Source organism: Nannospalax galili, unplaced genomic scaffold (assembly GCF_000622305.1).
Source record: "Nannospalax galili isolate Female #2095 unplaced genomic scaffold, S.galili_v1.0 scaffold311, whole genome shotgun sequence".
Taxonomy (NCBI): domain Eukaryota; kingdom Metazoa; phylum Chordata; class Mammalia; order Rodentia; family Spalacidae; genus Nannospalax; species Nannospalax galili.
The window spans coordinates 3,158,878-3,172,936 of NW_008330298.1; the positions used below are offsets into that span (position 1 = coordinate 3,158,878).

The window sequence follows — 14,059 nt, forward strand, 5'->3', positions numbered from 1 at the left end:
TACACTGGTGAGGTTGAGTGTAGCAACTAGTGGTCCTTCCACTTTGAGTCATAATCAACTGGAGTTCTTACAAGAAGTACAGTTTCCTGGTCCCTGCCTCCAGAAGTCTTGTCAGCAGATCAGGAGTGAATCCCTAAAATCTAAGTTTTTAACAGGAGTCTGTAGGTGATGCCTATCCTGGTAAAATAAGCTGTATGCTACACTTTAAAAATCATTCTTACAGGTATTTTCCTTAGAATTACTACATGGCTTTGTTCATTTAATCAGCTACTCTAGTAGATACTGGGTTTGGAACAGTGCAAGTGCTATAACTACTCTAAGCAGTTATTGAAAGTCCAATGTATGTCAGGCAGGGTAATGAGTGCTTGGCTTATGTTACCTTATTGAATTTTTTTTTGGTCTTTTTGAGACAGGGTCTCCCTGTAGCCCCAGCTTGCCTGGAACTCACTATGTAGACCAGGCTGGCCTTGAGCTCGCAGAGATCCACCTGCCTCTGGTAGGATCAAAGGTGTGCGCAGCCACCACCACCACCACCCTATAATGTAGGTGCTTGTGATGGTTAGTATTGTTACTGTGAGAGAATCTAGAATCATCTGAGAGATAGGCCTTTGAGCATGCCTGTGGGGGATTAACTTGTTTCTATTAATAGACATGAGAAGGCCCATCTAAAATGTGGATTGGACCATGTTGTGCGCAGGGGATCCTGGACTGTATAAAGTGGAGAAAGCAAGCTGAGCACTAGCATGCATTGATTTCTCTGTTTCCTGTTTATGGATGTGAGGCGACAAGCTACTTCAAGTTCCTGCTGCTTTGTTTTTCCTGCCATGATGAACTCTACCTTGAGCTATTAAATAAATCCTTTTTGGCTTAAGTTGCTTTAGTCAAGAGTATTTTCTCACAGCAATGAGCAAGTAACTGAGACAGTGCTGTTAGTATCATATGAGGAAATAGAGACTCAGTGAGGTCTAATAGCTTTGTAATAATCACACAGCTAATTGGTGGTAAGAATTGACCTAGAATTGTGATTTTGGAGTTGTCTTGATCTTTTTCCTATGCTTCATTACTTCCTGTATGAGTGAATGCTTTTCCTCAAGGACCTCATAGTCTTCTACAGGGTCTCTTTGACAGAAGGAAAGGGTTGGGATAAAGGAGTTCTGAGAAGACTTTGGGTCATATTATGAATAGCTTGCAGTGCAAAGGTATAGGGTATCAGGAATATCACTCTGAAAGTAGTCTAGGGGAGTGGATTAAAGAGGAAGCACAGGCTTGACAGCAAACTGGGAAGTTGACCTGACTTGCCCCATTAGATGTTTTATTTAGCCAGTGTGACTTAAAATCTTTCCATTTGGAATTGTAGGCAAGGCATGTACTCTCCCATTTCCCTCTCACCCTGCCATTCTCAGTTCCCACTGTGCTTTCACATGGTGGCCTAAGTGCTAGACCACAGAATGACATTTGAGTTTGCTCTTCTTAGCAGGACGGAGACTAGTTAAAATGGCACGATGCCAATGCCCATTGTCTGTGTGCAAATACACAGGGCATGCCAGCCAACATATTGATGAGCTATATAAATTTTCAGCCTAATCCATTTCTAAAAAGAGACAATATCTAGTTCTTAACAAGTACATGAGGAAGTGTCGTTTGTCATGCAGTGCTAGTGATCCCACAAAAGGGTATACAAGTGAGTGCCCCTTGTCTGGAATGCCTGGAATCAGAAGTAGTTCAGATTTTGGAGGTTTGGAGAGTTAGGAATATTTGCACAAACTTTACTGGTTAAGCAGACTTGATCTGAAAATCTGAGATCCAATATCCAGAACTCTTTAAGAATCATAACAATACACAAAAACTTTCAGATTTTGGAGCATTTCATACCTTGGGTTTTTGAATTAGGGATGTTTATCCTATATATCCTTTGTGGACACAACCTGGTAAAATGTAACAAGCATCTTTTCTCCTGTAAATGATATACTTGGAAATAGATGTTTAAGAAATAACCAGACAATGGCACAAGAACTATAAACCCATCATTATTTTTCTAATATGAAAATTTATAAACCAACAAAACACTGACAACTAAGAATAATTGATTTTATTTAACAGAACAAAATTATATGATTTATGCTATGAGGAAAAGAGTAAGATAATTGCTAATCTAGTGAACCTAACATAAAAATACGAATTATTAAAATAAGAACAAAATTAATGAAATAATAGAATTTCCAGGAGCAAAGGAAATTTTTGAATATCATAAATAGTCTGAAAGTTTGGTGAAACAATTGCAATAAATAAAGAAGGATGCATCATATCTAAGTATAGTGAAAAATTTAACAGCTTCCAGACAGAACAATTTACTTATAAAATAAAAAGAAAACTGAAGTCAGACTTTGTTTCTGCAGCACTTAGATAACATGCAGAATTGAATTTTTTTAAAAAGTTAGGTTTCAAAGCATAGCGTCTTAGGAAAAACACTTTATTATAAGAGTAAGAAAACAGATTATAAACACGCATTATATCATAATACAATTTTTTACAGAAATATATTCATATACACATAGAACAGTGAATGGAAGGAAATAGGTCAGAATGAATGATCACCTGTAAGCAGAGGGATTGTGGGTAACTGCTATTCTCTGTCTACCTTTCTGAAATTTCCCAATTACCTATAATGAGCATGTATTACTTTTGTAATAGAAAAAAAAACCTGTATAAGTCATTAACAAAGAGAGAGAATATTGTAGTCATCCAGGTCTGGGAGATAATGGAGACTCAAACTTACATGGTGGCAGAGGAGACTGCTGTAAGACACATCATTAAAGGAAACTCAATGTGACTTGGTGACTTTGTGTAGGTGATGAAAGGTAGGGACAATAGAAAATAATTTTAAGTTTTCAGTTCAGGGTGATAGAGTGAATGATGGTAATACTGATAGCAAAATCAGATCAATTATCTTTCTCAAAATGGAAAAATTGTGGGGGCATTTTCAATTTACTGTCTAGAGGATAATATGTTGTTTTTGTCTGGATGAGTTAGATAATTCTGTAATTTAGTGAGCTGGATATACTGACAAGATGGACCACTGACAGCATAAGGTGTTTTTGTCTATGGTGGCTACAGACCATTAAGCAAAGTAAAAGTGTAACAAAAATTCCACACTTGGGAAAGGGCAAGAGTAAAATTTCCTGTCTGCTTTTAATCAAAATAGTAATCTTCTTCCTAAAAAAAATTATTTATTATTAGTGTTGGGTGGGGGGAGTTGTGCCATGGCACACATGTGAAAGTTAGAGGACAATTTTGGAAGTTGCTTCTCTCCTTCCAGCTTTACATGGGCTCTGGAGATTGAACTCAGGTCACCAGGCTTGACCAGCAAGCAACTTGATCCATTGAGCCATCTCATAGGCCTCATAATCTGGTGCCTTTGCATGGCAGCAGTTCTCATAAAGTCAGCTGTATATGAAGCAGAAAGACAAGCCCTTTCCTTCTAGAATAGTTTAGTTGCAAAATGAACATGGCCTTTTACACTCTCCAGTGAGATGGATGTTTATGTATTACATTATACCCTTTACCTGTTTGCAAAACACTAGATTCTCATCTAACATCCTCACTTTAAGGATGGGGACTTCAGCGACCATGAAGTCTCTTAAGGTAGAGAAATGACTACAAAACCTGGATTAGAACCAAGTGTCCCAAAGATGCCAACTTCTAATCTGAAAAAAGAAGGCATGTGCCTTTTAAACTCGATTTAGTTCCACACTAACACCGTCAGTACTTCTGCTTTAAAAGCTTAGATGCTCTGGAGTTTGTTATTGAATATATTAAAGCTGTAGTGAAATGATTCTTCTAATCATGTAGTTATTAAAAAAAATAATGATTTTAAAAAAAGGCTTAGATGTGCCACAAGGAAATCTTCAATGTAGTTTTCCTTAAGGTTTCTCATGTTTTGATGCTGTTTTGCCCATCTCTGTAGTAACATTTTGACCAACAACATTTCTTCCTGTTCCTTTGCTGTTTGCCTTTTCCTTATGACTAATTGGGCTGCTGGCCACATTCAGGGTCAGGGAGGGAGACTGCAGAGGGAATTGCTTCTCTGTATGTGCATTTTTTCATCGATTAAAATCCTATTCTTCTCTCACTTCTTGCCAACCAATTATATTTTCAGTGCTAAGCCAATTTTACATTCTCGATCACAAAGCCACTCTTAAACTTCCAAAGATATCTTTTTAAATTTTACGTCGATATATATGTTTGAAAACAAAGGATACTTTCCTCTGTGGCCAAGATAATATTACGCTACTTTTAAAAGTATTAATTTCTAATATTGTCTAATGCTCAGGTCACATTCGGATTTTTCCAACTGTCCCAGTTATCTAGGGACAGATACCATCCCTTTATGACACCATTCATGAGGCAAAGATTGACCACTGTATTTAAGATGATAAGAGCATATCCCCTCCTGTTACCTGCACTTTTTCTTCATGCCACCTGGAGGTACTTTGTGCTAGTGCTTCAGCTAATGCTTTTTACACCACTGGATATCACTGCCTTACTCAGTCATTTCTTCAGCTGTTCCAACTCGGCAGTTTTCTCATTTTGTCATTTCAGCTACATTTATCAATCTGCACATTCTGTAAAGCATTGCTTCTGGTCATCATCTGGGCTCTTTGGCTATTCTGTAATTCATTGCCTACTAAAAAGGCAGTATGCATGCTTAATTTTTGTTTCCTTTATTAGTTTTCTAAATGAGGAGTTGGAACAAATGATTCCAAATTAATCTCTTCCACATCATGTTTACCGTTTTTCTTTTTAAACTACTTTGTTTTTAGGTGTGTGGGATCTCCAATTCGTACTGTTCAACTTTGTTTTTACTGTTATTTGAGGAGGACTGGGGCCTGAAATAGGTTGACAGGTGTCCTACTTCACTTCAGTAGACAATTCACTGTGGGAAATTACCTTAATCAAATCTTGAAAATAATGTTCAATTGAGACTTAATAGTCTATAATGCTCCTGAATTTCTTGCTTTACAATATAAAAACCCATGTAACATGCTTTTTATAGGTTTAGATAACAACTCAAAACCAGTTGTAATAGTCTTATAAACACCAGGGTTTTTGTGTGTGATGTTTTTCTTTTGTGCCCACTATTCTATTGTTGAAGACCTGTTTCTTTTCTTTTAAATGACAGTATAAGGATTGAATTGTGAACTGGTAATTTTATGGACTTTAAAATAAGAGTAGAATAATAATCATAAAATTGAAAACTAGGTCAGAGCCTTTGTATTTGTTCATTTTTCCTTTTATGGACATATTCATGCAGTGCTCAGTAAAAGGCCTTAGTGCTGATAAAGCATGAAAAATGGAGTATATAATATATTTTGTATTATGATTTCTGCCCCCCATATCTTCTTTTATCTCCTTCCCATCTCATTCAAAACCCCATCCCCACTAGTCCCTTTCCCAGATTCATGACTTTTGGTTTTGTTTTGTAACCCATTTAGTTTAATCAGGGCCATTTTTGTGACTATTGAATTGGGACTATCCATTGGAGCCTGGTGTGGTCACCGGTGGGTACACAGGTGAAGGCAGTGGCTCCCTTGTCCCGAATCTGTCAGTAGCAATCAATTCAGCAGTGAAGGGTAAGACTCCTTGAGCCCTTCCTCTGTATATACATATGCACATGTACAAATCAAATTAATAAAATTTTTAAAAATAGTAATCCAAGTTTTAGGATTACTAAAGAGCAATTGAAAATAATATTCTTATAAATCATTTCTATTTTAATGTTCATCTTATTGAAACAATTTTTCTTTCCTTTTTTTTCCCTTTTTTGGGACAGCATGTCTTTCTTAGCCCAGACTGGCCTGGAACTTCCTATGAAGTCTAGGCTGACCTGGGACACTCAGCAATCCACCTGCCTCAACTCTCTGAGTATTGGGATTATGGGTGTGAGCCACCACTATTGGCTTCCAGATTGCTTTTTTCTTACCCAACACAGCTAACCATTGTGTCTAATATCTAGATATGAACAAAAGTTATTTTCAGGGTTCATTGTTTTAAATAAAATATTTAAAACATTCTTTCAAAAGAAATATATTTCTGTTATAGAAGATCAGAACCACAGATAGACAAAACAGAAAGAAAATAATCACATTTAATCCTATCACTTAATATTTAACTGGGTTTAATATTATGTGAGCCCCCCATAAGGAAACAGAAATATACTTAATATAGTTCTCCTCTGTTTTGTTTTTTGAGTAAAGATCTCACTGTGTATTCCTGGCTGGCCTGGAACTTGCTATGTAGACCAAGTTGGCCTCAAACTGACAGAGCTCCACCTGCCTCTGCCTCTTGAATACTGGGATTAAAGGTGTGCACCACCACTTCTGACCAGAAAGGTACTTCTTGATAAATAAAATGATAACAATAATAGTTTATCATATTGAGCATACTTTTCTAGGCACTTTCTTCATTCATCTGTCCCCACCCTGAGGTAGGCACATATTATCTTCATGGTAGAGCTGGAGAAAGTGAAGCACCAGAGTCATTTTGTATAACTTGTTCAAGGTTCCATTACTAGGCCACAGCAGAGCTGGTATTGGATCCCTAGGCATTCCAATTCTGCAGTCCATACTTTTAACTAATCATCTTATATCATGTATTTAATGACATTATATTGAATTTCATTTGAACAACTGAGAAACAATGGAAACTAAAAGAAGTGTGGAATGTTTGATAAATTATAAAGTATTTTATTACATTTGTTTATTAGGGAGAGGGCATATGCATGCCACAACATATGCATGGAGGTCAGAGGACAACTTGTAGCAGTCAGTTCTTTCCTTCTGCCATGCAAGTCCTGGGAATTGAACTCAGTTCATCAGGCACTTGGTAGCAAGTGTCTTTACCCACTAAGCCATCTCACCAGCCCAAAATATGTTTTTAAGACAGAGATCTCACCATATTGCCCAGGTTAGCCTGAAACCCCTAGATTCAAGCAATCTTCTCAGCTTAGCCTCCCAAGTAGCTGGCACTGTAAATGCACGCCACCACTTCTGGCTTAAAATAATTTTTAATTTTTGTTTAAAAAAGCTTTTCCATGTGTTTTGCCTATTTACCCTCTAACCCCCAATTTTTCAGTGCTAAGGATCAAACCCAGGGCCTCAGCATGCTATGCAAGTAGTCTCCTGAGCACTGAGCTATAGCCTCAGCCCCCAAATTAATTCTTTTTCTTTTCACCTTTTATCTAATTTTATTTACTTTTTTGTGCTTTGGTGCTGGGTACTGGATCAAAGACCTTGTACATGCTAGGCAAGCATTGAGCTGCATTCCCAGTCTTTCCTATTGAGCAATTGTGTGGATGCCATGTTGATTTTTCCTGTGTGCTCATCCACAGCTGGATATCATTTGGTCTCATAATCATCTCTTGTCTGTCCCCACCAACCCTTGTTTGGCTATAAATTCTGTCAATAATTTTGTTTTATTTCCTTACTGCCCTGCTTACCTTTCCTACTTTTAAAAAATTATATGAAACATTTCTTTGAAACACTGTACAATAACAGACCTAGGTAATGCAACTCCACTGGAGCATTAAAAACAATAAACAAAAACACCCTTTAGCACAGTGTGAGATTTAACCACAACCTACACAAGGGCTTCTGTCCAGTGAGACTCAGTAAGACTGCCGACTGCCAGTGCTCTGCCAAGTACTCCCAGTCTCTATCCAGGCCAGACCAAAATACTGGTGGTCCTAATAGTTGTAATGAAATAGATCATTTTGAAATAAAACATTTGAAAAAGACAAAATTCTTTAGTAACCATATGTCCAACTCAAACTGAATCAACTTAAATGAGTTTTCCCCCCACTAATCAACCTTTTTTTTTCACTCGAGAGCAGTAAGTCATCCATACGAATCTTCTTTGCCTAGTAAGTCAAAGGAAAAACCAAAAAGGATTAATAACGAAAAATGTAAAAATTAGCAACACCCTTTAAGTTTGCTTTTAAGGTTGAAAAAGTGTTTAAAGTTTGTAATTCCTAGTCCTACTTGTTTTAATGGTTGCATCTGGAGAGAGTAAAATACATGCCACCACAACCATCACCCTCCCATAATTTCTCTGCAAACTACAAACCATGGGCCAAATCCTGTTACCTGTCACTTGTTTTTGTATAGCCTTTGATCTAAAAATAGGTTTGGGGAGCTCTTTATTCTTTTTTGTTTCCAGTGCTGGAGATGGAACCTTGCACATACTAGGTGAATGCTCTACCACTGAACTACTCTGAGGCTCCTTGTTGAGCTTGTAGGTTGGAATTGACAGATTGTTATCCAGACCGGTTTTATGGGTTAAATAAGTTATGCTGCATTCATGCAATGAAATATTTTTCAGAGGTTAAAGAAAATGAGATAGTTCTGTTTTACTGATGTATAAAAATACATAACACATATTGTTAAATGAAATATCCAGGTTACCTATGTAGAACACTAGAATACACATATAAGAAGCATATTTTCACAAGAAGCATATATTAAAATTAGGAAATATGAATTAATATACTTACTAGTGGTGGTATCCAAATGCTTGTTTGAACGCACTTTTGCCAATATGATATTAGCTAATTTTAAAAAATCAATGGAAGTCTTGATAGATGAGGAAAATGCCTTTTATGGTAATTTAACATAGCAGGTTTATATGTTTTATCAGAGTATTAGCTTGAGCTCATTGCTTCATGAAAATCTTGCTCCTTGTCTTTTTTTTCCCTGTGGTATTTATCTTTCCTTGGTGGTTTTTAAGTTCTTTGTATATCTATGGTTTTTGCAGTTTTGGGGATGTAACCCAGGGTTTGATTCATGCAAAGCAAGCCCTCTATCAACTCACCTATATTCTTAACCTTATATAGTAGATATTAATCCTTTGGCTTGTCATTCATTTTTGCCTTTTTATTGTATTTACAGTGATTAGTTATGTATAGATTTTTCCTTTCTTCTTCAGTGAAATCATTCTTTATTTTTTTTTTTGTGCAGAAAGCTCATCCCTCGTGAGACTTCTGTAGCTGTTCCCCTATGTATTTTTCTTGTATTCACTCTATTTTGGCATTCAAGTCTTTATCTGAGGTTAAGTTGTATAGTGTGTGAGGAAGGGTTTAACTTTTTTTTTTCAAATGCTTAGCCCGTTGTATTAGTGCCATTTACAAGTAAGTCATTAGTTCAAGGCTATATAATTTTTCAGATTGCTTTTATTGAACATCTCTTCATTTTACATTTTTAAATAGATTTTTAAATACAGTTACATAAAATAACGTTTAAATGCCGCGGAGGTCAGAATAAGGCTTTGGATTCCCCTGAAACTGGAGTTAAGGATGGTTCGTAGCCGCCATGTGAATGCTGGGAATCGAATCTGGGTCCTCTGCAAGAGCAGTCAGTGCTCTTAACCGCTGAACCATCTCTCCAGCCCAAAAAGTTTATTCTTTTGAAGTGTTTAATCAGAAGACTTGTAGCAAACAGATGAAATTTTGTACTCACCACTCCAATCAAAATATACAAGAGATCCATCATCTCCTAGAAATTCCCTTGTGCTTTTTTCAGTTAGTTCCTTCCCTCACCCTAGACCCTTGCAACCTCTGATCTGTTTTCTGCCTTTTCTAGAATGTCATATAAATGGAATCATAAGGCACATAGCTTTTGGAGTCTGGCTTCATTCACTTAGTAATAATGCATTAAGAAAATATTCATAATATTGCTTTTATCAGTAGTTTCTCTTTCTTGTTAAGCATTATTCCATAGTATATTCAGACATTTGCTTCTTCATGATATCAGGGTTATATCCAGGTTTTTTTTTTCTATTTTGAGTAAATAAACATTCATTTAGAAGTCTTGTATGGACGTGTCTTCATTTCAAGGAGCAGGACTTTTGGATCATGTGGTATGTGTTTAATTTTATAAGAAACTGCAAGACTTGTTTTCCATAGTGACTGTACTATTTTACATTTCCTTCAACAATATGTGAAAAATCCAGTTAGTGTGCATCCTCATCAGCACGTGGACTTGTCAATATTTTTAACTTTAGTAACTCTATTCAATGTATTAGGGTTAAATATTTTATTTGGAAAAAAATGGATATTTTAAACAGTATTTCCCAACTTAAAGCTCCATATACTAACACTGGATGATTCTAATTCATTCAGTTACATAACCAGAGATATCTGAGTAGGTATAGTTGCTCTTGTTTCTATTTCTCTTATTTCAATTTCTTCCCATAAGCTGAGGGAACCACAGGAAAACAGGAACTCAGACGTAATCCTGTGCAGGAATTGGCAATTTTTTTTTCTGCAAAGGACTGTTTTTGTTTTATAAATTATTTACTCTCTGTAACAGCTCAAGTCTTGTGGCATGAAAGTGGCCATAGGCAACACAGAACAAATGGATATATTTCAATTAAACTTTGCTTCCCAAAACAGTCAGCTAGCCAGATTGGTCTGTGGACCATAGTCTGCCTACCTCCAGATTTGTCTAACAGCTTTATTTTACAGACAAGAGAACTGAGCTCATATTTTACCCTTTTATTCATTTCCAAAAGACTGCTTCCATTTTTGGAAATATCTAAATTTGTTTTATCTCCCAAGACACCCATTAAAACATCATGTAACAATCCTATGCTTTTCTCATCTTTAATGTTAATTCCTGGTTGTTTTGCTTCATTAATTGTTCAACTAGATGAATATTCTTAGATCAAAAAACCAGAACCAGGAAAACATTACACTCGTGGTTCTGTGCACGGAAACTTAAAAATAAGCATTGGCTTGGGGACTCGGGCAAAGAACATTGTTTAGAAAAAGTCACCGTATATGTTTTTTTTCCCCTTCCTTTGCAGCACTGGAAGAAATATGACATCTCCGAGAAGCAATCCAAAGAAGAAACGGATTCTGTAGTGCTGATAGAAAACCTGAAGAAAGCTTCTCAGTGATAGAGATACTTTTCCTTTTTAACCTTCAATGCAACCTTTTGAAGATCCCTTGCATTCTCCATTTGTTATCTGAGGACTTGTTAAATACAAACTGAAACTACTGGACCCTTGCAAAGCAGGCAGCTCATGAGAGCTACAGGTCTTTATGTGAGTCTTGCACGGAAAACTGAAACTAATAGGCCCTTTCAAGAAGAAAGTGAAGTCGTTCTCATTGAATCTAAAAAGCAGACATCCTTTACCATGTCTCCAAACTAGAGGACAAAGCAGAAAGGGACATGACAATAGGTTAATCTTATCAAGAGTTGTGACAGCTTCCTAAGAAATCTGTGCTTGCTCTGTATTTTTTGTGGGAAGTAACATCAAGAAATTTTATTTGTAAGGAAACTCATTTTGGGCGTGAATGCTAATGCTGAACTTGACTCACAGAGAACATCTAGCCAACAAACTGATACAATCTGGTACCTCTTGTTTGAGATCCTATTCAGTAATGTTTGTGGCTATGGAAACTCTTAACAGTCTGGTATCATCATCCACTTCAATAGCGTTTTCCTCTGCTTTGAAACTCCCAGTGATAATCGTGGCATGATGGTGACCTGTACAGAAAAGGCAGAGGCAGTTTCTTTACCAAGACTGCTTTATGCCATTGCAGGCTTTTAAAGAAAATGGAGGCAGAATTACGTACTTGGTATTACAGTTGGAAGCAAGAAGTCTCTAAGGATGTGTTTTCTCCCTTCATTTTGGCTGCTTAGATCAGTATTGACTATGTGTCTAGCTTGTGCTAAGCCCCTGAGCATGAGGTATGGGACCGCACCCCCAGGGTTTACAGTCTAGTTGGGACTCCTTTCTTCGCAATTGATCTCCCTAGTACTAATCATTTCCCAGACTTTTCAATTTCCCGTCTCCTGTGCTTACTTCCCCCTATGGCTTCTCCCTCATTCTCTTTCTTTTAGCCCTTTGACTATCAGTGGAATTTGAGATCCAAATCCCCTTAGACTACCCAGAGGAGCAGGAATAATTTGCATCTCAGGTAAAGGATGAGTAGACTGAACAACAGTGTCTAATTCTTGCATATTTTGCAACTTCTATGTGAGCCTGTAATTATTTGAGGGTTTTCAGTGTTTCTCTGTGTACTTTCTAAGTAGAGATGAGGTATTTTCTTCATTTAGAAGTTAGCTCTATATGATTGAAGGAAAAAAGAACATTTGATTCCGTGTCTCTTTGTTTTGGAGATGGGACCTAGGATTACTGTTTTCCATGCTATAAATGGTTAAATAGATTCTCTGTTTTATTGATGATAGTGAACCAACTGGGGTTCCAACTATATGTCATTTTGGTATGTGTTAGGGTTCCATTCACTCCCATTCCCACAACACACACACATATGACCTTTATTGCTACTACTTCCTAAAGAGAGAAGTATCCCCCTTCTCTCTTCATACATACACACAGGTTACTAGCAAGAACTGTAGAACTTTATATCAGAAATTCTCCAGACACTAACCAGTTCATTTTAATACGATGATGCTACTTGATCTCTTGTTCTTAAGCAGGAAAGATAAGAGACCCTGCTCTCCAGAGGTTTGAGAGAAGGTGACACCTTGCTTCCATGGTACTAGAGGAGCACTGCACCCTGACATTTCATAAAATTGGGTTCATAGTAGTGATTGGTGCAAAGGTGTTTCTTCCCTGTGTTTTTATTTTGGAAGTCGGATTGAGGCTGAGATTTAGACATAGTAGATGTTCCACTTTGTTCTGGTATTCACTAGAAAGAATTCGTATGTTTCTTGTATGAGAATGAAATAACTTCTTATGTAGGTCTTTATAATCCTGGGAAGCAAAATACTGAAATGCCTGACCCAGAGCCACTTTTCCTGCGAGCCTATTTTGATGGTGTTGAGGAAGATGCTTTAAAATGCCCCAGGGGACCACCCAGGCTAACAGTAAAATAGCTGCAGGGGGTGGGGAAGAAAAGAACAGTAAATTATAGGAATACCTATCATTGGTTAACAATGGCCAAAAGCAATCCCTGGATCTCAGGCGCTCTTAAGGACATCAGCACTTTATTTGTAGGAAGCTTGTAAGTTCATATATTATTTTGACTAACCTATTTGTATTTTTTTCCCATATGCCAAGTAAACCACTGTAGGGAGGGTCATTCCTGTTCTTTCATTCAGATAAACCTTTTCTGTATCTGGGCATACAGATACAGAAATGTGAAATATGAAATATGAAATAATATTAACTTTTTTGTAATGTCTTCAGCTAGGAGGTCTTTTGCTTAAATACTTATAGGAAATTAAATATATTAGTTGTCTTTTTGTATGTCACCTAAATGTTTTCTTTTGTTCTTATTTTTGGGAAAATATTATGAGTGGATGGTAGAGAAAATGACAGTTAATAAACATTGTGAAAAATATCTAAGGTGGCTATTTTATCTTTTAATCATATGTCAAAGTTTCTCTGTTGTTTGGCTGTGTCTGTTTTCTGATAAGGACATACATGTGCTTAGTTTAATGTTAGTACAATCTTTCCAAGTATCACCTGAAGAGATTTAAGTATTTGATGAATTATAGTTACAAAATTTAATGGAGGGGGTTCCGGAGAGATGGCCTGTTGGTTAGAGCACTAGCTGCTCTTGCAGAGGATCGGGGTTCTATTCCTAGCATCCACACGGTGGCTAACAACTGTCTGTAATTGCAGTTTGGGGGAGGGGGATTTTAATTAATGGAGAAAACTAATTTTCAGTAACTGCCCTTTTAAGGTCAATCTGTCTATCCATGTACCTATCTATAGCTTTGTATTTTCTTTTAAAATTTTTTTTGTGTTGTACACATGTATATGTGCTCATGTATGTCTGTGTGGGGAGGGCGTGTATGTGTACTTGAGTGCACATGCATATGGAGGCCAGAGGTCAATGTTGGTAGTCTTCCTCTATTGCTCCCCAACTTAGTTTTTGAGATAAGGTGCTCACCAATTAATTACGCAAGACTAACTGGTCAATGAGCTCCAGAGACCCTTCTGTCTCTGCCTCCACAGTGCTAGGGTTACACTGTGTGCCACCACTCTTGGTTTTTTCACATGGCAGCTGGTGATTCAAATCCAGCATCTC

General features: G+C 37.0%; 1 protein-coding gene across 1 annotated transcript in view; it reads left to right on the forward strand.

Annotated features, from left to right (window-relative positions):
* Positions 1-13,366, forward strand: part of Il13ra1 (interleukin 13 receptor subunit alpha 1) — a 69,060-nt gene extending 55,694 nt beyond the window's left edge. Inside the window, exon 11 of the mRNA XM_008844285.3 lies at positions 10,858-13,366. Within this exon, the coding sequence (XP_008842507.1) occupies positions 10,858-10,950 (93 nt within the window). The 3' untranslated portion in view covers positions 10,951-13,366. The remainder of the gene's footprint in view (positions 1-10,857) is intronic.
* Positions 13,367-14,059: the final 693 nt, after the last annotated feature.